Source organism: Balearica regulorum, chromosome 8 (genome assembly GCF_011004875.1).
Source record: "Balearica regulorum gibbericeps isolate bBalReg1 chromosome 8, bBalReg1.pri, whole genome shotgun sequence".
Taxonomy (NCBI): domain Eukaryota; kingdom Metazoa; phylum Chordata; class Aves; order Gruiformes; family Gruidae; genus Balearica; species Balearica regulorum.
In genome coordinates this window covers 10,179,160-10,205,019 of record NC_046191.1, presented here as the reverse complement: position 1 = coordinate 10,205,019, position 25,860 = coordinate 10,179,160, and the positions used below count along the sequence as shown (strand labels likewise).

Sequence of the window (25,860 nt, the reverse complement as noted above, 5' to 3'; positions counted from 1 at the left end):
GATGCCTGTCTTACTGCAGATGAATCAAGGAAGAATGAAGTACACCAGGCTTATTAACATTTCTTTAATTAGTAACAGAACAAAAATGTTTGGATTTTACTGATTATTTTACACAAAAAGTATTGTAATTATGTATCAGGTGGTTTTGTGTCCATTTTGCTCTGTTTTATTTCTATGTAAAAATATACATCTGGTACACAAGAATTAAAAAAATAGAGTTTTGCAACAAAATAAGTGCTTTGAGCACTAAAAATTCACTTGTGCACTTTAATGGTGGCCTAAATATTTACATTTTCTAGCCACATCCCCTCCCTACCCCAAAAATGGGAACCCCAGATTATAAATAACAGCTGTGTCTGGTATACAAAACTTTCCCAGAAAAAGGTCAGGAAACACAAATACAACAATGCTGTGGCTCAGACAATTTAATTTTAACTCCCTAAAAACAGTTTAAAAAAAAAAAAACAACAACAAACTTCAACTCTTGTCAAAAGAAAAATGGCACAGAGAACACAACACTAGTTATCAGGCATTGCAAGCAGAAGGGGAAGACATTTTGAGATGTGATACCTTTCAGGGGAATAGTGGCACCAGGTAGCAATAGTATGCTTTCAAAAGGTCAAAAAGGTTTAAGAAGGGTTGATCTTGCCTTTTTGGAAGAACAGAGTGCATTAGATGTCTCTTAAAGTCCTTCTCCACCTGATTTACTATGCTGTAGGGCTGGATAGTGGAAAAACAACAATTTCTACAGCCAGCATCTGCTGATCTCGAGCCAAGACAACATGCCAGGAAATGCTGACACATTGAAAATGTTTTCTGGCAATAGTTTATTTCCACCACTTTCTGAGTCTTTCTCAGGTAGACTGTGCTGATCACACTGAAAAGTGGCCTAGTTCACCTCCTCTGTCATGGGATCACCTTACCATTAGTCCAAGCAGTGTTGGATGTATCTCAAGAACATCATGAAGTCCCCTCTGCCGAGTGTGAAAAATCCCTGGGGGGGGGGGGGGGGAATTTTCCCTTTGGTAAAGCGTGAATTAGGACAGAAGGAGAGACATTCCTAGCTCAGGGTTAAAAACAGTACATCAGCCACTAACCACATGAAGGCAGTTGGGATCAAGTGTCACCAACTTTGCAGAGAGGATCTTGGGTGTTATCACAAACCCTCTGCATGTGGGAAAGGTAACAGGCATTACTCAGTAGCCAGGGTCACACCTTGGGCAGGAATCACTAATCAAAGATTTGAAGATCAGTGGAGCTGAGGACAAAACAAGAGGAAAGGTAGTCAAGGGATGTTATGAGACATGGGATTGAGTCTTAGTAACCAGAGTGTGCAAAAGTCAACCTAACTTGCCTCATTCTCCAGTAAGTCAGTGGCTTTCTAAGACAGGAGCCATACAACAGAGACTGAGATCTTAAAAAAAATCCAGAGATGTTTGGCAAGCTTAGGGTTCAGCCCTGGCCTGAAGAGGCTCTTCTGCAGTGTTCATAGTTCGGTGAGTTGAAATGCCCAGAGCGAGTCCTTGGGAAGAGATGTACTATCACAGCGTGTCTTGTCCCATCGGTCTCCGAATGAGCCAGCTGAGTTCGCCTGCCACAATGCTTCAGTGGCAAATTCGTTCTGTCATTTCTTTCTGCATTGAAGGGGAAGACAAAAGAAAGAAACAGTAAGCGCAAAAGACAGGTTTTAGCAGAGTGACATGTCAGGCAGTTTGGTAGGTGTCCAAAAACAACCCAAGGAAGCGACCGTGGGAGTCTCGGGAAGCATTTCTTTACTTCCCATGCCAGTCCTCCTGGGAACTGCTCTGCCTCAGCAGCTCCTTCCTGGCATCCTCCTCGGTCTCCATGGCACATGGTTATTTTGGCCGTGCCCTAGCTTTGCGAGCAGTCCAAGGAAAGAGCATCAGCTGAGATGTTGAAAGATGCAGGTCCTGCTCCTGACTCAGCCGCAGAGCAGCCAGACAAGGCGGTGCCGCTCTCAGAGCCTCCATTTGCAGCTGCCTCGGGAGACGGGACACGGAGCTGCTCCTGGGAGACGCCGGCTCTCGCTCCGGGAGGCGACAACAGCTCACCCAAAGGACCTGTGGTTTTGGCAAGGGATCCCATGGTCACACTGCAATGCAAATGAGTGCTAATAACAGAGGGCCACAGGAAACCTCCTGCCAGAGCGAGCTCTGTTTTGGCTAACAGCCTGTTTTCTTTAGCCAGGATGGCATCATGCCAGCTGCATTAGGAAGGTGCCCAGCTTTCAGCCGGTGGAAGGTGATATTTGTCCTTGTCTTAAGGAGCTCGAATAATAGCATGCAAATCAGCTAGGAAAGTCTGTGATTCTCTCTGGCTTATCAGGTTCATGGCTTGTGAATCCGCGTGTGCACACAGACCCCCTCACATGCCCCAGAGAAAGGTTTGCACATGATAATGTGCTCCCAAAATAGATCTGAAGTAGGACTGCTCTGTGGAGAAGGAAGGATGCAACTCTGAAAAAAGGAGAACTAGGAAAGCAGGATGACCCTTGAGTAAGGCTATACAAGGTCCTTTAGTGATATAACCAAGGGGGACAGAAGCTGCAATCTCAGCTCTTCAGTGCTGAGAGCTTTGTTTTTAAAATCCTTTGGGGAGAGTGCCAACGAGAGAGCTTCTCTGTAGGAGTAACATGCAAAATCACTCGAGCACAGAACCCTGCCATCAAATGAAAAGCTGATGCTCTGCCACAAAATCACGCTGCAAACAGGAAGTGTTTGGAAACATCTCGGAAGGAGAAAGAAGAGGGGGTTGAGAAAACTGTGAACATCCTCTTGCAACAGCATCCAGCCCACTCCACTAGCACAGCACCATGCACAAAAGCAACCTTGAACGGGATCGCTTGGGGTGGTCAGTGGACTGCCAAGCTGCCTGCGAGCTCCTCGGGCTGCCCCAAACGTCCAAGGCATTCGTCACGCTCTGGAAATCCCCACAGCTCTGCCTGGGTACGTAACCAGCTGGACCTCTGCCAGTGCTGCTGCCCAGCACCACGACCTGCCCTTGTCAAGGAACCAAGTGCACGGCTTCTCTCTTCCCCCACAGTTCTTGGTTTGTTGAGAGAGTGAATCACTGCCTGTCGCTAGTTCTGCCTGTACAAAGGATCTCTCTCATTCTCGGCTATTTGCTGCTAAGAAATCACTTCCCAAAGAAGTTTGACAAAAGGGAAACTGAGGCAGCAAAAGGAGATTCAGCTAGAGGTAGGCTTAGAAACCAAGGACTCCTTCATCCCACAATCCTTGTAATTTTTCTAAGGAATATGGGCCTAACAGGACATTGTCTGGCTGGGGAAAAGTGCAGTTTTTTTCTTTCCTCTTGCTCCTGATTCTCAAAACTGGGGCTCTTCTATAGAAAGTCCACATCTGGGAAGCTCCAACTGTAATACAGCTCTCAGACCTGCTGTCCTGCTTCAGATGTGCTCCCTCCACATGCTTGGTGACCTTCCATAGTCACATGCAGGGAGGAGGCGCTTCTGCAGGCAGGAGTCTCCCCTCTCATGGGATTCATGTGGGCTAACTGGCCATCTAAACACAAGGTTAGGACAGTTGTCTGGGCTCCTGAGGCAGTCAAGAGAGACTGAATCTCTCAAGGACAGTTCATCTCATCCCTAGTGAGAGATTATTGCCTTTCCACAAACCTTGAGAACTTGCAAAAACTAAACCCTGCAGTCTTAGCTGAAAATGAAGGCAGATGCAACGCACTGTCTGTCCTTGCTTAAGTGTCAAACCAGCTGATGACTCCTTCAGGACTTAAAAACACCTGGGAGCAGGGCAACAGTTATGGTGCAGCCCAGGGAGAAGGAGAATGAACAAAGCAAGTCACTGGTGCTCTGCCCTGGGCTGGGGAGAGTAATTAGCCACGGGAAAGTGGACTGAGGTCAAGTGGGAAGTGCTGCAGAGGTTGGATGTTACTGTTTGTGCATCCTCACAACTGCGGCTGAAGCAAAGCCAGAACAGCATGAACCCCAGGCTCCCCACACGCTCCACAGCACAATGAACCGGAGCCACACCAGGTCCTGGGGGCTCATTGGAAAGCCCCTGCGATGCACATGAAGAAACTTCTCTGCCTGCAGCAGAGAAAAATGCTGTTGGAATCTACTGGATCAGTCCTAACCCATGCAGACTTTGGGACTGATGGCACTGCCAAGCTGCAGCCTCCCTAGGGTAATGGGTTCTAGCATGGCCAGAAGGACCACTTCCAGTTTTTGAAAGCAGTTCATAAGCAGCAGCGATTTGTCCCTTGCTCCTCAACTCAGCATTGCATCCTGGGCACAGCCATTCTCTGGTTGCAGGACATGCTCTTACACACCTACAGCAAGTCATCGCCTGGGGGAAAAAGGTCTCCCATGTGGTTGGGTCTGCTGTAGGGCTTGGATGCCAGGCAATGGGCACACCAAGAAATAAGATACAGATAGACCAGAGGTAAATGTGCCTCATTTCCCTGTAGTTTAACCCTGGCTGCATCACATGGGAAAATCTGTTCATCTTAGATTCATCCAGACCCATAGATCATCTCATGTTGCATATGAGTCACTGGCATTGAAAGCCTATTTAGCAATGTCAGCATCTGCTTTGGCTATTAGGTACTAATTATTTACATTAGCAAGCATCAGTCAAAGGAGATGACACCATTATGGACTGTATATCAACGCTGAAGAAGTTTGTCATGAGGAGCAGTGGTGAGGAAGACTAACAGAGGGCGCAGTGACGCTGAGCTGCCGTTTTCTGGAGCTGAGGGCTATTGTGATAATACAGGTCACAATCAAACTGTAGAAAGTAATTAATGTAGATGCCATTGTCATTCAAATCTCCCCTGATTAGATCATCATCCCTCCACCTCCCCAAATCACGATCAGAGCAGACAGGCAGTAAATTGAGACATATTAGTAAAAGCACTCAGGGGCAGGGGCATCCCCGATTCTCCTAAACAGGCAGCTCATGCTGGAACTTTTCTCTCTCCGGGATCAGATCCTCGTGGTCTTCCCTGGCTCTCTGCTGCTGCAGACAGCCTTTTCTGCAACCCAGCCCTTATCACGGTGTGCTAACTACTGGGTTCCCTATTAATTCTTCTCCCCATTGCAACATATCCTCCCTAGGTCAGACCACACTCGACCTTGCCTGTGACACACTTGCTTCTCTTTCTTACAAAACTAACTATGTGCATTTTCTAGTTCATGTGCCTGGGCTGTCTGGCCTCTGCTTCCCACCGGTCCTGCTGTTTTCAAGGACACTCACTCTCTGTCTGGCTAATTGCTTCCCAAGGGAGGCTGCAGAGAAACTTGGAGCTCCAGAGAGGCCTCTCCAGCTTGGCTTCTACAGCTGTTGTCTGGAGCTGCATGTCCTACTGGGGCTTGCCTTCCTGCAGCCTCATTGTAATTCACACTAGGATCTCGAGCAAGGACCTTAGTCCCCTAATAGGAAAACTCAAGACTGGAGAGGAGACTTGGGCTCAAATCTGACTCCTGAAGGCCATGTGGACAGAATTGGCTGGCAACACTTTGATGTGCAAATTGCATTAGAGCTACCGAGATAGTACAGTGGGACACTACGTTACGGTGGTCCTGAGGATACTGAAGAGCAATTCATAGACATGGCAGCAGAGACAAAGTTTAAGGAGGGGTTTCTCAAAGGGTAAAGGGTTTCCTTAGTGTTGCTGCAAGGTTCTTGCTCAGAGCACTAAGGCTGATGGTTACAGGATAGAAAACACGGGTGTGCTTCTGAGGTAGGGTGGCTGAAAGATTCCAGAGGGAGTGACTGCACTGCTCGGAGTCCAGCCCCGACCTGAATTTCCCAGCGCTGCATTCAGCCCACACCACTCTCATCCCATCCCATGCACCTCCCCATCCCTGGGGCATCCTTACCAGAGGCTCCAGCTCCCGATGGTCAACGAGGCTGAACTCCCTGATGAAGTAGTAAAAGTGCTTGTAGCAGGTGTTGACGTGAGCCTCAGCACCCATGTTGATGATGCTGTCAAAGTGGTGGATGTAGACATGGACAAAGACACGGAAGAGGCGGGTGAGGATCTTAGTGCAAACTTGCTGGAACTGCTTGGGGAAGGGAACACCTGCAAAGCAGAAGCAAGTTGGAAGCCATTTGACCATTTCCAGAAAAAGCCAGCTAGAGTTTAAATGTCCTTGCCATGTTTAACAGGCAGCCATGGGTGATGAGGAAAGACTCCCTTGGCTAACGTCAAGAATGACAGCTACACCAGGGCAACGTGCCATCTAGCTCTCCCCACCTTCTTCCTCATTGCCCAACCAGCAATTTCACGCAGGCCTGGTCTGAAGATTTGGGGAGTTTCCCTAGGAGAGAAAATTTCTCATCCAATGCAGGAGAGCACATCTCTCCACATTTGGCTCTATCCAGAGCAATCTGCCCTCTCCCTGCAAGGTCCCGGCATACATCAATTTGTATTTACCCAGGTCCATGACCAAAACTAAACCTCCTCTCAGGACGAAAAAAACCTTCCCTGGTCCTCTGAATCAAAGACATGGTTCACACTGTTTTTCTTCCTCCACACACCCTCAAGCGTCACTTCTGATGCATCAACAGAAACAGGTGGGGTTTCTACCTTTTTTCCTGATCCTTGTTTCAAACAAATGTCTCTAAAACAGGAAGAATACTGCCCATCTTAACGATGCTTAGGTTGTAATTGCATTGCACCTCTATGATGCTCCCTCCTGAGATGTCCTCCCAGATTGTTCAAGAATGGGACCTACCACACATTGTTCTACACTTTCAGCCTTGTCCCACACAAGGACACAATTTCATACCCTACCTTGTCTAAATACGCTGCTATCACAGTGAAAATCTCAGAGTCAGTATCAGCAAGCTATGGGTAAATCTCTAAAGGAAACATGGCTTTGAAACACCGAACATATTTTTTGGGAGGTGGAAAATGAAACAACCAGAATTTGTTTTCCTGAAGCTTCTTCCTCTCCCCTGGGCAATTCAATGCAAATTTGCAAAGAACAAAATAAAAACCTCCCTTCCCACAGTTGTACCAGCCTCTTCCCTTAGCTTCTTACTAATGCAGCACATACATAACCTCTTGAAAATCTTTCAAAATAATCTCCGCTCAACCATGGCCAGCTCACACATTTTGCGCTGTGGAAAGCATCAGCAAATCTCTTAGCTAAAAAAAATTAAAAATGGTAATTTTATCTTTGAATCTTCCTCATCAGCCTCGCTAGGCAATTAAACTATTTTTCCCAAAGGCTCCTGGCAGTTTGTTTCCCAGCAGCAGTGCCATGCCCCTCTCCTCCGTGGGTGGCAAACAGAAAGGATCTGTGCCTCCAACATCACGCACGCAGCCTGTATTTTGGCCAGCGTTCGGCGGGTGCTGGGTTCAGTATCGCAGCATTTGGAACAGAAAATGATCTTTGGCCTAAACCAGCGTCACCCTCAGCCCAGCCCAGCCCAGTCCCACTTTGCTTCATGCACAGTGTGGGTGCAGTGGGCAGGGCAGAAGCGCGTGTGCTCGTGCCATGGGGTGGATGTCCCAGCCACCACTCGGAGGAGGACACGTATCTCAGCTCAGCATCACACGAACACAGTGAGGTGGTTTTGAAACTGATTCACGGCCGCTGCTCTGCATAACCACGAGCACGCTGCAGCCCCAGGGCTGCTCCCGCAGCAGGGACCTCAGCATGACCCGTTTCACTGCCAGCTCTGACAGATCCTGTTAGGATTTTCTGGGAAAGGTGTACCACCAGGCTCTCCCCATGCCAGCAGCTTAGAGATGGTACTTCTGCCCTGCACCCTTGACCGTGGAGCTCTCCTTGCCTGCCAGTGTGATAAGGGCAGGGATCAGAGAGAGATCTCAGGGTTTCCCTGCAGTCAGGAGGGACATGGTGCTTTATCAACGGCTTCATTTGAGCTTTTTGCACTAAGTGAGAATTTGCTGAGCAAATAAAAGCCATAATCACCCAGCCGGGGACTCAGACTTGCCATTAGGGTGGCCCCTGCAGACCAGCTTTGAAGAACCAGTCAAGAAACATTTTTTTTTTTAATAAAAATTCATCACAGTGAGTAATTTCTGATGAGCACACACTGCTGGGCACCAGCTGGGGAATACACGCTGTTCTGAACAGCCGGTCTCCCTGGGACCAGAGGTGAGCAGTCACTGCTGGGAACTCAGCAAGGTGCCAGCAGGCAGACAGCAGTGCATTCATTGCCTCCAGTTCGTCACCTGTCCTGCTTGCCCAGTGCCTCCTTTGGTCAAAGCAGGCAGTGAGGAAGAACTCAGATCTGACCAGCCCCCAGGAGATTATCGCCAAACTGCAAAGAGTGATAGCGAAGGAAAGCAGCAAACCTCAACCCAGTCCTGAGCCGAGAAAGAAATAGGATCAGACAGTGAACAGCAGATCAAAAGGGTCTCAGACTCCCAGGGCTGACAGCATCTATGGTCTACATACTGCTGTTAGATGAGCCACCTCCAGAGCTGGCAGATGGTGACAAGTGGCTTTCCACCACTTTTGTCCTGAGGTTAGCCAGGAACTGTCTTGTCCTATAAATCAGTTACCATCAAGTCTTCATGGACATGCTGGCAGCTGAGAGACTTAGAGGGGAGACATCCTGGGTTCTCCAAAAAACAGCTCTTGCATCAGGGAACAGAGGTTTAGCATAAATCATAGAATCATAGAATCATTTGAGTTGGAAGGGACTTTTTAGGGTCCTCTAGTCCAAATCTTATGGCCATCTGCAACTATGGGAGCTGCTGAGCCATCCTGTACCCAATGATGTCTGGAAATATATCACCAAGCTACCAGGACCTACAAGTATCCTTCGGGGCTACCCCACCGCTGTGCACGCTTTCACATGAACCCAGCAGCATCAGCTCCTGGGAGGTGAAGCTGGGCTGCTCTTCTTTGTGTCCATCACAAGGTGTCAGTGTGTGGCCGTCCCCTCCGGACATGGCCAAGCTCTAGTGGTGGCTGACAGTCACCAATGGACTCTACACGTCACGCCTTACATGTCATGACACCACCACCCACTATGATCCTTTGGGTCCAGGGATCGCTGGGGTCCAGATCTGGCTCTTTCTCCCCACATCACCCCTCTCGTTCACACACATGCCCGGGGAAGCACGGGCAGCCCCAGCAGCACAGGGCACAACCCTGGGCCATGGGGTCCTGCTTCCCCTCCCCGTGCTGCAGCCACGTCTGCGCTTCTTGCACCAGGACCCTCAGTACAGGCTACGGATGCTCAGCTGGACCCTGCGTCTGGCACGGGCCCTGCACCAGTTGATCAAAGCACTTCCCCGCGGGAAGGAAGCAGGGTGGATATCTGATAAGCAGGTTGCCTCTGCCAGCGGCAGTCGTGCCTCGCTGCTGATCTCCAGTGACTTGGAAAGCAACCCCCGGCAGCCCCAGCAGGCACGAGCCACACCGGCGAGGAACTGGAGAAATTCCCCGTCCCCTTGCCCAGAGCTGAAAGGAAAGGGCTCTCCACTAAAGGCTGCATCTGACCAACCTGGGGAGAGCAGCAGAAGGATCTGGCATAAATACAGCTTGCCCTGGGTCACGGCTGCTGGCGCAGCGGATGTCCAGCAGACAATGCATGTGACATCCTCTCCAGCACACGAGGGGACACAGCGGGAGCAGGCTGTGCCTCCTCCCTGCAGCCAGGCACGCACTGCAGCCAGCACATCCCAGCAAGGGACAGGGATCTCAGCTCTGGCCACGCACTTATATTGCCCTTGCAGATGTTTAGCTTTAAAGTGAGCAGCAGGCCCCCGCACATTCACGTCGGAGCCATCCTGGCTGCTAGGAGGGGTCACTGTGACAGCAAGCAGGGAGCAACGAGCCCCATTCCCCAAGCGTGTGGGGCAGCAGGCTGCTCCTGCCATGGGTCCCACCTCCCTGCCAGGCTGGGCCAGGCAGATCAGTGTGACAGCCGGCAGCAGGGAGACCCCGTTAGTGGCCAGTGCGCTGATCAGCAGCACTTGGGAATGGAGCAGTGGTGGCCCGTCCTTGGGGGACTTTCTCCATCTCTGAGGTGGTGCGTGGTGGCATGAACCAGCAGGAGTAGCAGCTTGGTGAGAGGAAGGGATGAAGCTGGTGGGAATGACTCTGCATGACTGAGATGACCCGTTAGCAGGAGTGTTGGTGGGCCAGGGGAAAGTCAGGATGGAGCCCCAAGTTTTGACAAACCACCATGGCAACGTGATGGGTTTGCGTCACCCTCCCCAGCCCTACACACACGACAACCCAGCCACGCCATCCTAGCATGTCCCACTGATGCTGGTCCCGGCTGCCCCAAGGGACAGCAGAACACCACAAAAACAATCTGGCCTGATTTAAAGGCGTTGAAATTACCTTTACATTTAAATCACTGTAGCTCACCATCCAGCAACCCTGGAGGAAGCAGCAGCAAACCCACAATCTCCCCCCTGCTCTGACTCTTCTTGCATGATGAGTGATGAGGAGGGTACCACGGGATGCAATGGGAGCTTGCTCAAATGCCGGGAAAAACATTTCTACACTAGGTCAGCTCTTTTTCTCCACCCATGATCACAGGCATGCGATACCCAGACGCTGCACACAGACCAGACAGCCGGCGGCTGGGAGCATCGCCTGTCCCAGGGCGGAAACGCAGCCTGATCCAGAGCAGCCATCCACGGCGGCAGAAAAGGGAGAACCTTACCCACACTCCAAGCCAGGGCAAAAGCTCTAAGTACAGCAGGTACAATTTCATTCACTGCAACGCAGCCAGGGCGCTGGCGAGTGGCCTGACTCACAGCCCTGAAGTTAATTAGCACCTTCAGTTTATCTTGGATGTTTTGCTTGAAAACCCCAAGACGTGATTTAATGCTCCAAGAAATCTGTTTTCCCCACTCTGTGCTGATTGCTTCAAAACATAAGGAAACCACGTGGGACCACGTGTAAAAGGAAATGAAAATGAGAGGTAACAAAGTGCCTGCGCTTACGGTAAGGGACTGCGAATGGTTCTTGGATCTTTCTTGCCATCTCTCCCGTCCCTAACCCTCATGCTCCAGCCATTTTTTTCATGATGAATCAGTACTGGGAAGCTGTTTTGCTTCTTGGCAATTGTATATTCTTCCCCTGCAAAAGCAGTAATTCAATGAACTACGTGATGAATTGTTGTTGTTGTTATTATTTCTCAATTTCATTTTGGCCACCGTGGTGTTTGGTGATTCATTTTTTTCCTAAAAATAAGTCTTTAAAGCCCCATTTAAAACTAATGGCATGATGGCAGCTGCAAGCTGGCGTGGTGTTAAATTTGGAAGAAAATAGGCAGAAAAAAAAAAGACAAATCATGTAAAAAATAGCCAGCTGAGAGAATGGCAATAATTAGCTGAATTCTGAACATTTTTCTCCTGTTGTTATGGGCGGAAAGTATTGGATAATTTCGCACCAAGTTTTCTCTGTTTTTTATAATTGCTTTGGGACCATGCTTGAATGGCAGAGCTTGAGTTTTGTAAAGCTTTCCAAGAACTGTTCCAAAATCTCCTGTGACTGATGCTCTTTAGAGCCACAGGCACATTTGGCAGAGAGCGCAGGGTGTTTCCGGCGCTGGGTCTGGTCCAAACCCTGCGTCCGTGCTGATTTAATAACGGAGAGGTTTCAACAGCCGTGCTGGTGCTGATGTAGGACGCCTGGCCTTGTGCAACCAGCAGCCTGATGCTGGCTGACCGGTGCAGACGCAGCTGAGTGCCACGGGCCCTGCAGACCCCATCCACCAGCCCTCCTCCCCAGCGTGCTACCGCCCGGCAGCAGCTCCCTAACACCAGGCATCACGGAGCACAATGATTACTGGGAAGAGCTCATATCTTCCAGGTGGTAATTTGTTCACGTGGCCACTCACTGAAGAAATCTACTGATATCGTTTTACCAGCTGGTAAAAATACACCTGTAGAATCATTTATTCTTCTCCGTGCATGGGAACAATGCTTATTCTCCATTTAAATGTATTTTTCAGGACAGCTACATTGGTTGAAAGTGTGGAAACAGAGCGCTAGCACATGCAAACTGATACAGGTCGTCTGGGAAAGCTGCTGCTGCTGTAGATTTATAGCAATCAGGTTGGCATAGCTCACCCCATGCAGGGATTTGTCTCATCTCGACCAGCAGACAAACAGGTTTCTGCTCCTGAGGAAGGATTATACAGCAAAGCCTTTACGTGGGACCGAGCCCTGCTGGTGGATTTCCCTGGGGATGGGGAAGATGCAGGATCTCCCCCCGACCCTTGCTGTGCTACGCAGAGGGCTTGGCAGCCCCCCCAGCCACATTCAACCACCACAGGGATTTTCTACTGGTGCAAGTGCGACATCCGAGGGCTGCGGTCCTGCTGGTTAACTCTGCCAGGTCACAAGCTGTCTGCTGGCATCGGGCTCCCTCGCTGCTGTTTTGGATGTTGACCGCTCCCCTGGCCTCGCTGCTGAGCCAGCACAAGCTCTGCGCCATGCAGTTTGACTAAACCGAAGGTGTTTGTCACCCGGGTCGCTCTGCTCCCCTCCCACCTCTACAGCTCTGACAGGTGCTAAAGGACCAGGTGCTTTAGTGGTGCAAATCAGCCCAGCTCTGCTCTGGTCACTGGAGTTGTGCCCATTTACCCCAACCAAGGTCTGCCCCCTGATGCCAAAGGACCCCGGTGAGCCCACAAGCCAGTGAACCACCTCTGCTCATTTCCAGCTGAGCCTCTCACCCCAGGGTGAAGGATTTCCCCCCTCTGACCCATGAGATACCTCTCCCTTAACTGTTAGGACAGCCATGAGCGAGCCCCGCTGAATCATGTGCTGCTTCAGGCTTTGTAGCTTTTGGATGTAAAGGGATGCTGAGGTTAGTTAGCCTCAGGCAACGTTAGCAATTTTGGGGAACACTTGCTGTTTCTAGAAAAAAAAGGAAAAGAAAAAGTCTGTTTTGTTTGCAGTCAGGTGGCCTTAGCCAGGGAAATCTTTGTGCCGGGACAGTTTCATTGCACATGGCAAAGATGGGCCAGGAGGGAAAGCTGAGATGCACACAGCTCATGAAACGCTCGCTGAGATGGTGGTCAGCCACGTCAGTGGACCTCTCCTGTGCAAGCAGGAGTGGAACAAACCTTCATGCTAAATCCCATCTCTATTACTAATATTGAAGAGCCTCACCTCAAGCCCAAAGCATAAAATTTATTTTTCCCTCCATCACCTTGTCAGACTTCTCCCCCTCCTTAAAACAGCTCACATCTCCCCTGTGTCCTCTCAGTGCCTTATTCCCCGTGTCCTGGGTCTCTTCCCAAGGGGCTGGCTCTTTAGGAGGGAGGTTCAGCATCTCCGTTTGCCCACCCTGGCCGCTGTCCCCCAGCCCCGCATCCCTCCCTGCTGCACGTCATCCGGTGCGGTGACACGGAGCAGCCCATCAGGAACGGGCTGATGTGACATTTCTCTTCAGCCAAACACCTCCATCTTCTGAAATGCCAGAGCTGCCAAGCAATTACCCGGCGCACAAGGCAATTAATTGGGGACATACTGACGACAAGGCGCCACTGGCTCCGTCCTCCCTCTGCTGACAACAACCTTTGACACGTTTTAAAGTGCCATCTCAGGCTAAGTTCCCTTTTACATGTGCGAGGCCAGAAGCACTGAGACACGCCAGCAAGGGGGCTGAAGTCACTCAGGGACATTAGGGGTCCCATCCCCCCCCCCAAAAAAAAAAAGAGCTTGGAAGAGGGACCCTGGGAATGGCTTTGGAAGAGGAAAAAAAAAAGAGAAGAAAAAAGGGTTTGCCCCACAACCGCCTGCAGCCAGCCTGGAGATCACCCAGAACTACCCCTACGCTGAAAAGAAAGGAGAAGTGGAAACAAGAGGCACCAGCCGTCTCCCCTCACATCGGGATGTGTTACTCCTCGGAGGGAGAAGTGCCAGAGACAGGGTGAAAACCAGCAGGACCACAACTGTACTTGGCTTTTGCACCTCAGAGGGAGAGCGGAGGGTGCTGCGATGCCACCGTCCCTCCGCGGCTGCCTGCTTTCTGCAGTGTCAAGGCTCCCTGTAGCCCTGACTCCCCAGAGCAGCTTTTAAGCAGCATCACATCCCAAATGCCCCCTGAAAGGCATGAAATAGGACTGGGACACTCTCCCTTCTGGCCAGAGGGAAAACAGAGTAAATCCACATCTGTGCCCTTGCTTTTAATGGTGCGCAGAGCTTCTCCTTGGGAACAAGCTGCCAAGCCTGTACCCCTTGGCAGCAGTGAGCCTGTGCCCAGCTGCAGCCAGAATCAACAGGGACTTTGTTGTTCCGCAGCAGAGCTGGGGCTGCCGGCACGGAGCACCCTGCACTGACGCGGTCAGCCAGCCACGCTTCCAGCCTCCTCCATCCGCCGGGATGTGTGGAGCCCACTGAATCCACGAGGGAGGGATGCTGCCATGGCACAGCGAGCATCCCCGGTAAATCCCAGGGACAGACTCCCCCGTGCACCCCGAAGGCAGCCTATCTGCCTGTCCTCTGGTACGAGGATCCAGCACTGTGCTACCCGGCCTGCCCCAGACCGCCAGCAAGGGGAAGGCAGCAGCGATTGCCTGCAGGTCTTGGCTTCAAGAGATGGAGGGAGAGAGAAAGAAAATCCCAGAAGGGGTGTTTTACCACCCTAACCCCAGGCAAAGCCAATGCAGCCAGGTCAGACCGTTCCTGGGGGTCTGGGGGGGTCACCCCGTCCCAGTGGCCAACATAATTAGCTTGGCACAACCAGCCTAGAGGCACTGCCTGCCCTCTTACTTGCAGAGTGCCGCAACCCCTCCGAGCCTCTGAGGGCCAGAGACTTTCCCAAAAAAGACACGCAACTGGGTGCTACAGCACAGCCAAATGGGGCTGCAACAGTTAGTGGCTGGCAGTAATTCCACAGAGACCATTTTATTCAACATTTCCCAGCACGTTAATGAAAATCCTGAGCTTAAACTGCACTGATTTCATATGGCTCTGTCAGCTGTGCTGCTTGGGAAGACAAAAAAGGTGAAGCAGACTTGCAAAGCCGTGCCTTTTCCCCCCAAGCTCCTTATATCTTCTTTTACATTCAAGTAGCTTTGTGTTTCATCTGAAAAGCAACTGGTCCGAGGCACAACCTGAGGCTCCGGCAGCCCCACCAGCCAACGCATCAGCTCCAACCTTTGAACTCATCTCCCCAAATGACAAGAAGGCAGCTGAGTAGCAGGGCTGATAGCAGCAGCAGGTCAGCAGCAGAGGGGTTAGTTTGCAATCTGCCTTTGGCAGCTGCCGCAAGCTCCTAAGGCCAAATTTTTTGAAGGGGTGCATCGTGCACCCTGGGGGTTGGCAGCTGGAAAGGCCAGGTCCTGGGGACGGGCATCTCTGCTCAGGTGATGCCTCAGCTAAATAGCAAGATGAGATGTATAGTCAAGGCTGAGATGAATTAGCAGAGATGGAAAGGAGCTGAGAAGTGAAGCAGCAAGGTGGGATGAGGGTTAGACCTTGGGACCATGAACCTACCTGGAAAACCAGAAAGAAATTGAGTTGGCTAGCTGAGAGAAGAGTACACTGTGGGGATGTGATGACCACCTCTAAGCAGCCCTGCAGCTCAGCTCTTTGAGAAAGGGCAAGGAAGCTGACAAACTACCAGTCCTCATTTCTCACAAGCACAGAATAGTTGGAAAAAGTTCAAGTACAGAAAAGTACAGAAAAGGAGAACATTGTTTTCCATATCCCTAGGAGCAGGACAAGGAATCCCAAGCTCAATTTGCAGCAAAGGGGTGTGGGACAGACACTAAGGAACACCTGGAACAGTAAAGGCCACGATCCTTGGGATCGCAAAGTTTGGCAATACCAATCCTGAGGTGCACCAGCAGCTTGGGAACCTGCACCAATTACAACCCCAGCCTTCTCGCAAAGAACCAGAGCACACTCACCTATCCTGGTGGGGAAGATGTCCTCGTTGTTAATGAGCATCTCGATCCAGTCCATCAGCATACACATGTACTGTGGAGCCGACAGCTTGGTCGGCTTCTTGTATTTGCTATCGTCCTGCCACCTGTACTCGTACTTGAGTCCACCAGACATGATGGGGCAGGTCTTTTCTGTGCAATACTCTGACATGGTACCATAGATGAGGTTGATGCGGTTGAAGAAGTCCACCACGTGCACAGCGATCCAGTCATTGATGCTCTCGCCGGGAGGCAGCTGCACCACCGCTTTCAGGTCCAGCCCGGACTTGAGGGAAGCCTGGGCTTTCTTGTACAGCTCGAAGCGCTGGGTGCCTGGCTCAAACTTCTTTCGGGGGCGAAACGTTTTGTCTTTGTTGAAGACTTGCTTGAGACACAACGCCATTGTGGGCAGGGCCGGCCAGGGTGAGGGCAGAGGCTCGGTGCAGCGTGAAACCAAGGCTGAGGTCTTCAGGGGTGGAGGTTTCTGGGAGGAGAAAGAGACATTTCGGTCACCTGTGAAGGCAGCTGCACACATGGGCACGCTTGCAGGGACGAATTCACACCAGGATGCTGGCTGGCTCCGCTGCTGTGGCAGCACACGAGGACAGAGATTTGGGGCGAGCTCCTCGCCCTTCTACACCCACCGAGGTGACCTGGAGCAGCTGCTGCCACCTCACACGGCAGCTCCCGGCACCGCAGAGGGCGAGCGCTGCTGCACGTGTCCCATGCAAAGCTCGATGGCAGACAGAGCCCGCCCTTCCTCCTGAGCACGCCGGGAGCTCATCGGGCTCCAGCCAGCCTCTTACCTCCAGGGCTTTGATCAATAACTGCTGCAATAAAGCGAGAACCACGCTATCGGTGGAGCTCCCCAGCTCGGACAGTCCCAACCTGGAGGCCCTTTCGTCTTCCAGCAAAGGGGAAGCATCTCTTTCCCAGGGATTTCTCAGTATAAATAACCCCTGACCCTGCTGCGGTGGCTGGTGAGCGATGCCCCAGGGACTTTGCTGCGACCACAGCTGGCTGCTGGTTCACACAGCCCCAGCGCCGAGATCAATGGGAAAAGGGGGGGATTATTTTTGTTGTTCTGCCCCGTGTGTTTGTTCAATAGAACAAAACCCGCATCCGAAGAAGGGAAACGACAGCCCAGCATAGCAACACGATGTGCCAGGATGCGGCCGGCCCTCCAGGCATGCACACAATGCACACAGGAGCAGTTGGGGTGGCGAGCTGATCTCCCGGTGACTCCACCTGGAAGTCACAGCTCGGCAAAGCGCTGAGCTCACCCCTTCCTGCCCGAGGTTAGCAGCACAGACGATTGCTGCAGTATTTCCCTTTTTTTTTTTTTTTCTTTTCCTCTCTGAAGCTCCAGTGGAAATCCCATCCGCCCCGGGCTGTCCCGGACAGGCTGAAATACACTTGTGCATTTAGTTACCTGCGCTCAGCACGCGCAGTGTTAATGTGAGATCAATGCCCAGTTGTGCTAAATGCTTTGCTGAGGCTTAGGGAAGAGAAAGTCCTCCAACAGTGTCCCTCTGATGGGAGGAGATGGAGAAAGATTTAAAAAAAAAGGAAGAAAAAGATTCACGTAAAGGGGAAGTGACTTACTCAAAGTCACGAGCAGGACGGAATGGTGCCCAAGCCAAACCTGGATCCACGTTCATCATGAAAAAGACAGCTTTCAGCCAAAAGCTTTCTATATAAACTCTGTTTTCTAAATTTAGTCCTGAGCCACAGGCAGATCCTATTTTGCCCAGCAAAGATCAGCTAAACATCTTGCAAGAGAACCCCCATGCTCCCCTCAAAGCCCACCCCTGGGGGCATCACTGGGAGGCAGCAGGACCTAGTGATCGTCCCAAACGCCAGCAGGATCTGCCCTGCGGGGATTTCTACACCACAGCCAGCACGTGGCTGCGAGGGGAAATCCTTGGTGTGGGTGCAAACCCTGGCGTGAGTGGAAACCCCAGCGTGAGTGCCATTAGTGCACTAACCACAGCCTTTCCCGCAGGCTGGAGCGGTGCTTTGCCACCGTTACGGAGCTCACAGCGTCGTGGTACCAAATCCCGCCATGCTCTGCTGCACCCAGGTACAACCAGACCTGAAACCGTATGATTTTAGGTGCTTCCTGCCCCACGGAGGGGGTCGCAGGCATCACACAATGTTAGGCACTCTGACTTTAATACCGGGATATCTGCAAACCTTCCCCAGCTCATGTGGCCGGGTGGGATTTGAATGGCTCCAGCCCTGTTGTCCTCATTTACTGCTGAAGAGCGATGACTGGGACATATTTCTTGGATGCTTTCTCCTCCCCTGCCCTAAGCAGCTGGATCTGGCCATGTCAAAGAGCTTGTTCCCCACTTCAAAAAAAGAGCACAAGGTCTCCAAAATGCCAGCCTATGGAGGGAGCGGGCATCACGTCCTGACTCCTACCTGTCCCGAGGGGAAGGGTCTCGGGTACGGCAGCCCCACGGAACCCAACGGAGGCCAGGGCACCCTGGGCACAGCGAAGCTGTGAAGAAAAGCCCTTATCTGGGGCTTCCCACCCGGCTGTCACATACTCACAGCACATCCTGTTGATAACACCTCTAAAAAAAGCCTCCCAGGGAGTTTGCTGATGCATAACAGTTTCTAAAATATGTACATACGCATATGTATATATTTATATATAAACTACTGCGATGGGGATCCTAATCTAGTAACGTAGGAAGTGCCAGGCTTCCCTTTGGGATGAGGCATCCAGGAGGGTCTGCCCGCATGGAGGTGGGTGGATGGGGCTGAGCAGTGCCCGGCCCTGCAGCCAGCGTGGGAGAGGGGGCCACAGCCCCTCTGCTGCTTTTGCCCCCCCTCAAAGCACTTGTCACTAACTGGCTCTGCCACCAAGCCAGGACATGGGGCTGCCACCACTGAACCAGGACATGGGGCTGTCCCTGCCTTGCTGCTATTTTTTTTTTCTCTCTCTCCTGTCACCAGCCAGCGGCAGAGGGCTCTGGCTGAACATAAAGGCCATTAAAATAAGCAAAAATTAAATCGTGCCCCTAACGAGAAGTCAGGATTTCTCCATCTGACACTTGGCAGCTTTCCAGGATGGGGATGATGCAGCACCCACTAATCCATCCTGCAGCTCCCTCATCCCCAGCCAGTCCGCAACCCCCAGCAATGCTGAGCAGCTGCCCAGCACCCAGATAACACCCAGCAGCTGCCACCCCGCAGGGCTGGACGAGCACTGCGCCGCACCACGCCAAGCCCGCGTCCTCCGTCTCTGTGCCGGGTAGACAGAGGACAAACAACGCAGGTAGCCCCGTGTTTGACCGGTCCGATCCCACCAGGTGACACGGTCCCTCTGGGTTCACATCAGACCAGATGGGGACTGGGATCTAACCTAGGAGGTTTTCCTGGGATTTCAGCAAGGCAAGCCATGCCAACAGACATTTCTCCACGTTGCCATTTCTGCTGGCCTCAGCTCCGTACGCTCTGCTCCAGGAGCTATTGCTGTTTGCAGGCTCTTCCATGCAGAGACCGGGTTGTTGTGGGGTGACGAGAAGCCACCCTGGTGGATGATATCCCATCAAATGTGTCACTTGCAGAGGCCACCAGCAGTGAAATCAGTTCTCCATGAATACGAGGGGTTTCCCTTGTTCAAGTGCCTCACGCTGGATGTCATCTGCAGATATTGAGCCGCTCACTGGGAAATAAACTGCATCCCATCTCCTGAAGCCAGACCTGTAACTCATCCCACAACTGCATCTCTGCATCATCCACAACTGGATCTCTGTGTCACCCTGCAAGCTGCTCTCATTTATCAGGCAGGTGGGAATGTGCTTTACACTTCGGTACCTTCCAAACAAAACACCAGTTTAAAAAGGAAAAAAAAGAGCAACGAACCTGCTAAACATCTGCCAGGTTTTCATATCTCCATCTGGTAGAGATTCCCGGGAATGGAGGAGCAAAACCCATCGCTGTCCGAGTGCTTGGAGCAGACCTGTCCCCCGAGCCCGCGGGATGCCAGCGCAGCACAGCCGCCTCTCTGCTCCCCGGGCAGCAGCACACGCCAGGGTAACGTGAGCAGTTTTGCTTTCAGGATCCTCGCCAGCATTGCTGCCAAATTACCAAGTCACTAAAAGGCCTTGTGTATCCTTAATGGACAAAAATGTTCTCCAGAAATTAAATTTAACACAAAGCCAAAAACACATCCTGGGATTTATGACCCGAAGAAGTGGGGAGAGGCACTGGGCCAAAGAACAGATTTGTTCTCCACCTCACTCCAAAGCTTTCAGTGCCCAGAGAGATGGATGTGCAGGGAAGGACGTGAGCAGCGTGGGGAGGGAGCTGCACGGAGGCCAGGACCAAGGCTTGAAATACCAGCTACGGCCCTTGCAGCTGGGGTGCTGAGGTGGGACGTACCAGCTCAGAGCAAACGGGCTCTGCAAAGTCACCGATGCCTCAGTTTCCCCTCGGGCAGGGCCCCGCACCCACCCCCACTTTCTGAGAAGAAAAGTTCTCAGAAAGAGAACTTTGGGAACAGATCCAGATACGTCCCGAGTCTAACTGGTGGGAAAGGACATCAGCAGTGAATGCAAGACCAGATTTTCCCGGTGTCCACCTTTATGCATCCAACTCAGACGGTGCTCTTCCATCACTGGCCGGGTATTTGGGACAGGTTCCACGTACAGAGATGGAAAACGGGTGATCTTCCAAGTTTAGCTGCAGCACAGAGTTCAGCTCAGCCTGACGCTCAGGGCTGTCGCGTTCCTGGAAATCAGGCCGTGGTCCGCTGGGGCTTGGGGTGGGACAGGGGACCCGTCCAAGTCCAAATTGCCGCTCGCGCTGCCCGTTTGGGGGAATCTGAAGGGCAAGCTGCCGCGCGACAAGCTTAGACAGCAGCTTCCCACGACATGACCGTACACATCCCGCTGCCAGCCCGTGCCGGCAGGGCCTGGACCGGCGCCGCAGCAGCAACCTGCAGGTCTCTGCCTTCGGTTCCCACGTGCGAAATCAAAGCTTCCCCGAGAGGAGCCTTGGCAAAGGCTGCAACCCCACTTCACCGCGCCGCAGTTCCCATCACGGGGTGGTGCCGGCACCCCAGGGGCTCACACATCCCTTTCTGAACCATCTGCAAAATCAAACCTCATCCTGCTCCTGTGGGCAGACGAGGAGTGAAGCAGGAGACTTTTCCCGCTGTCACCTCATGTCCCTGCTGAGGACGGTCGGGGGAGGATGAGCGAAGCTGCCGGGTGGAAAGAGGCCGCTGCTTCCCATGGGACACCCATGCCACAGCGTGCTCAGTGCTCACCCCCATCCGTGCTCCCGAAATAGCCTTGGCTTTGCACAGGGCTGGCTTCAAACCCAGCTGAGCAGCCGCAAAACCCCATCCACAGCTGCGAAGGCTGCTGGCTTCAGTCCCGCCCCTGTTTTTACCAGCGGCAGCAGAAGCAAAACTCAGTCGGGTTTAGCAAGAACCAAATGAGCGCAGGGTTAAACTCTGCAAGAGCAAGGCTGAGTCGCTGCTGGGGATGTAGCAGGCAGAGGCACGTGAAAAACTGATTTCCTAGATTGCTGGCAGGTCCAGAGATGAAAGGAAATGAACTGGATGGGGGGGATGTAAGTTCAGGGACAAACTAAGCTGCTAATTTCAGATTTGAGGGTTGTTTTGGTTTTTTTACTTCAGCTTTTTTTTTTTTCTTTTCTTTTTTTATCATTTGAAAACCACAGAGGAACACGGCAAGGCAAAGGCTTTGTTGTAAATTAAAAACAACTCTGAAAGGTCTGTTTAGAAACTGGCAAAACAAAAGGGGAAAGCAGGCAGAGCGGCGGGAGGGGGGGCTTCCTCCCCTCCAGTCCTGCAGGCACGAAGCAAGGTCACCAAAGAAAACCTCCGATTTTGACCCCAAATAAGCTTTAGTCAGAAACCCAGCAGGAAGGATCAGACATGCTGTCGGTCTGCAGGGTGATGGGCACCAGGGATGGTCCTGCACTCCCTGCCTCAGTTTCCCCAATTTCCAAACTCCTCTCCCTTCCCAGGCTACTTTTATATTAAGATCTGCAAAAGCAAAGGCTTTGGGGGAAAAGTGCTTTGCAAGTTCCCCTGGGAAGCATTAGTGATTGTGGAGGGTAAGGAGAGAGGCAGACTCCGACACCGGCATCTCCTGTGGCTCCAGTGCTGAGCACATCCTCTCTGGATCCGGCCCGAGACGGTTACACACTCGCACAAGCATCTGACTGGAAACCGCAGGCAGCCGCTTTAGCAGCGCGCTCCAGCCCTCACCGGCGGTGCAACAGCCGGGGAGCACGACGAGGGGTCCAACGCTGCGGGCAATCCGCAGGGAGACTCCAGCTCCCGCTGCTTTGGGAAGATGCCGCAGAGGTAGAGCGCAGATCCGTGCAGCTCCAGGCATCATCGAGCAAAGTGTAGGTGAAATACTGCCAGCTCTGCACATCCCCTTCGGGCTTCCCTGCGGGGATTCTTGCCTTCAGCCGTCCAAATGTCTAATTCTGCTTCCCTGCTTTAGGGGATTCCCTTCTCCCCACCACAGGCAGCGCAGAAGTCCTGTCCTGCCCCATTCCCGGTGGCGGAGCAGGGCAGGCATCAGCTCAGCCACCGTCTGCCAGAGCCCCAAAGCAGCCAGCCAGCCTCCAGATGGACAGGCTGACCAGCAACCAGCTGGCGCCGGGGCTCGGCTGGCTTTTCGCTGCTCTAGGAAGTGTTACTGTCTGGCTGCTGGCTTGACAGCCCTGTCTCTGAGCTTCCCTTCAAGCCCTAGAGAAGTCCTGTTGCAAAATTTGATCTTCAACCTGTCCTAGAACATGTTTGCAACTGGGGCTTCTTCTTGGTGAACTTGAAAGCGTATTAGAAGCGCGCCAAAGCTGCCCCTCCAGAGCATCCCTTGCACTGCAGCCACCTCAGCCACAATCTAGCCAGGGCTTGTGGGCATACGGGGTTCCTAGAGAAGGGAACGTATCCCCTCTTTTCCAGCCTTTGCAATAGCCGCGTCTGGTTTTAATCGTCCAAGCAGGGGGGGTGCAGAAGGGCAATGCTGGGGAGTATGGTCTCGGGGTGCTGGCCCTGTTCCCTCTGTGCTTCCTGCTGGAGCCAAGCCCCAGCTGGGCTGTCCGTGAGAAATGGGGTTATTGGCTGCTGATCCCAAATATAACCCAAATGATGGAAAATTCCAGGAAACGAGCCAAGACAAGATGCCGGGAAGGGGATCAAGGCCCAGCACGCGGGCTGGGGGAGCTGCAGAGAAGCCCCGAGCTCTCAGCAGCATCTCCCTGCCGCCAAACCCTCCTTGTGCAAACCCTCCCCGCTGCCGCAGAGACCCACAAGAGGTGGGAGCATCCTCCAGGGCAGCCCCCAAGCATCCATCTCTGGAGCAGCCATGTCTGGAGCAGCAGCAGGACTCAGGCCCTCGCACCCCGGCCGGGGGCAGCTGCCAGCGAGAAGCCATGCTGGTGCTTCCCCTGCTCGCCTGGCACTTGGAAATCCCCAGTTTGTGCGAAATAGACCCAGCACAGCTTCCAGGAACGGGACCGCGCGCACCTTAGCTTGCCCCCCTGGCTGGCCCTGCTGTCCCCCCTGCTCTGCCCCGCTCCTTGCCCTGCCTCCCTGCCACGCCACCAGCAAAGCAACCGCTCCCTGGGGACCACAGCTTGGCCCAAAGGCACCGAAAAGGTTTTTCCCAAGTCACCCAAGATCCCTCCAAGCAGAAGAACAAAGCCCCATCTCTCCAGGCTAGAGGCAGCATTTCCAGTTCATTTTGGGGGCGATACCCAGTGGGACCAGAGGTTCTTTGGGGGTACCTCATTCCTGGGGGCTGGGATCTCGCTGCTGCTACCAGTGACTTGCTGGGAGCTCTGCAAAGAGTTGTCCAACGGCCTCCGCGGTACCCGGCTGCTCCGGTTCCGTCCCAAGGGTGATTACTCCGCCGTCAGAGCCGTAATCCCAAACACCGGGAGCTCCAGGCCTGCGAGCTCGGGGGAGAAGTCGAGAGAAGATAAGCCAGCTGCTGAAAACCCATCGCCACCGCTCGCTCTCACCCGGTTTCCCCCGCCCACAACTTTTCCGCCGCCCTTTGCCACACCGGCAGAGCCGCTGCCGGGACTGTCCCACCCGGGAAACGGGTGTCTGCCCACGCCGCGTGCTGCCTGCCTTCCCTCGCGCGCTGCGGCCATCTGCACTAATCCCTGCCCCGCCGGCGGCTCCCGGACCCTCCCACAGCCCCGAAACAGACTCCCGTGGTATTTACACACCAGCAGCTGAGCCGAGACGCGACAGAGGAAGGGGAAGAGCTTTCTGCAGGCGTCCGTGCCTCGGCCGAGAGGATTGCTCCTTCCCAGGCTAACCCCGTCCAGCTCTTGCCCAACCTGTGCTTAAAAGCACCCAGGAGCATCCCCAGGGATGCAGAGGGGTGAGCACTGGATTTCCCCCCCGCCCCCAGCACTCACCTCATCCCCCAGTACACCCAGTTTCCAGCCCCAAATCCCTCCGCTGCACTTTCCGCTCTTACTGGGGAAAAAACAAACAAAACAAAAAAAAGAACAAAAGCCCAAGCCAGGCTCCCCGTTGGGACCGTCGGAGGTTTGGGGAGGGAGAGCCGCCGCGCTCCGGCACTCGCCAGGGTTTCGTTAGAGAAACCCGGGGCCGAGGGTTTTTTCTCCGGCCGGTGATGTCACATCCTGACCCGGCAGCTCCAGCCATCCCTGGAAAACCCATTGGGAAGCCGGCCTGCCGGCCCCCCGCCAGCCTCCGCCGCGGGCACACACGCTCACGGGCAGGCGCCCACGCTCACGCCCACGCACCATTCCTGGATGCTGAGGTCCTTTTTGGCGTGCAGTCCCGCGCCGCTGGCTGGCTCCGGGCTTTCACGGGACAGCAGCGCGCTGGGGGAAAGGCGATGAAATCCTGCAGTATTCCCCCCCCCCAATCTTTGCACAGCCCCTCTCCCTTCACCCTTCCCCCCTTCCGCATGCATACAAAAAATCAGCTGAGGTTTCAGTGCCAGGCCAAGCTGGACACCGTCCAAAACAGAAAAGCCAGAGAGAGGGGAGAGAAAAACCCAGAAAAACTTGCACTGCGCAGTGCAGACTTACTGTCTGTCGGTCTCGGAGGTGGGGTGAGTTCTGAAGCGCGTTGTGGTATTTAAATACCGCTCAGCAAAAGCAAGCCTGCGCCAGCACGCTCAGCGCCGAGAGGAGCAGCCAGCCAGCGTGGGATGGTTCAGCGCGGGCCAGGGCTCTGCTTCGGGGTCAGACTCCTGGGTGGGGATGTAAAACTGGTGGCGCACCCCACGTTTGATGCTTACGGGTGTTGCGGCGAGGCGGGAGGCAGCAGCACGGCCCTGGTGCTCACCATCGCGTGTCTTTCCCCGGGGAGCAGCCCGGCTCAGCGGCGGCAAGATGAGATGCTAGCATCGCTGGAAACATCTGCAAATTGTTCGGCACTGGGACAGTTCTAGGCTTTGCTTAAACGTGTGTTAAACTCGGGTTCAGCCAAGCATTTGCAGGTGATGGGGTGAGCTGGGGACCGGGGCGCAGAGCGGGGCGTGTGTAAGGCATTGAAGGGCCCATAGCATCAGGCAGCAGCTGCTAGCAGATCGCTTTTGGCTGGAGCTGGAGGGAATCGGGGCTCACACACCCCAGCAGCCCCTTGTTTTCCTGCCTGTCCCCGTTTGGGATGCGGCTGAAGGGCAGGTCATGGACCAGGTGGTGGGAGAAGGACACACTGAGGACACGCAGGATTCACCTGTGCTTGGCACCCATTGCAGCATGACTGAGATGTCTCACACCTCCAGCGGGTTTCTGCAGAAAAGGTAAAACCTGGAGGTGAAGCGCCCTGCACGCTCGGCTCCTGGGGCAGGATGGAAGCACGAGCTGTCAAACTCATCTGTCTGGCTGCTTCCCACCACAATCATCAGCCAATTCAGTACAAGAGCCGTAACCCCAGAAGCTCGGTTCCGTGTGCACGTCCACCCAGGATCTGCAG

At 53.2% G+C, this 25,860-nt stretch overlaps 1 protein-coding gene across 10 annotated transcripts; it reads right to left on the bottom strand.

The window, feature by feature from the left end:
- Positions 1-50: 50 nt before the first annotated feature.
- Positions 51-25,158, bottom strand: MOB3C (MOB kinase activator 3C). Of its 10 annotated transcripts, none has more exons than XM_075759475.1 (6): positions 24,969-25,158; positions 24,678-24,758; positions 23,679-23,849; positions 15,873-16,371; positions 5,879-6,081; positions 51-1,634 (listed from the first exon to the last, which is right to left on the bottom strand). In XM_075759475.1, the coding sequence occupies exons 4-6, from the start codon at positions 16,288-16,290 to the stop codon at positions 1,605-1,607; spliced, it is 651 nt and encodes a 216-aa protein (XP_075615590.1). In that variant the 5' UTR covers positions 16,291-16,371; positions 23,679-23,849; positions 24,678-24,758; positions 24,969-25,158; the 3' UTR covers positions 51-1,604. The 10 variants fall into 10 exon arrangements, with proteins under 10 accessions (XP_075615590.1, XP_075615592.1, XP_075615595.1 ...); XM_075759477.1 differs by having other exon boundaries at positions 23,679-23,842; XM_075759480.1 differs by lacking the exons at positions 24,678-24,758; positions 24,969-25,158 and adding exons at positions 17,320-17,419; positions 24,324-24,578.
- Positions 25,159-25,860: the final 702 nt, after the last annotated feature.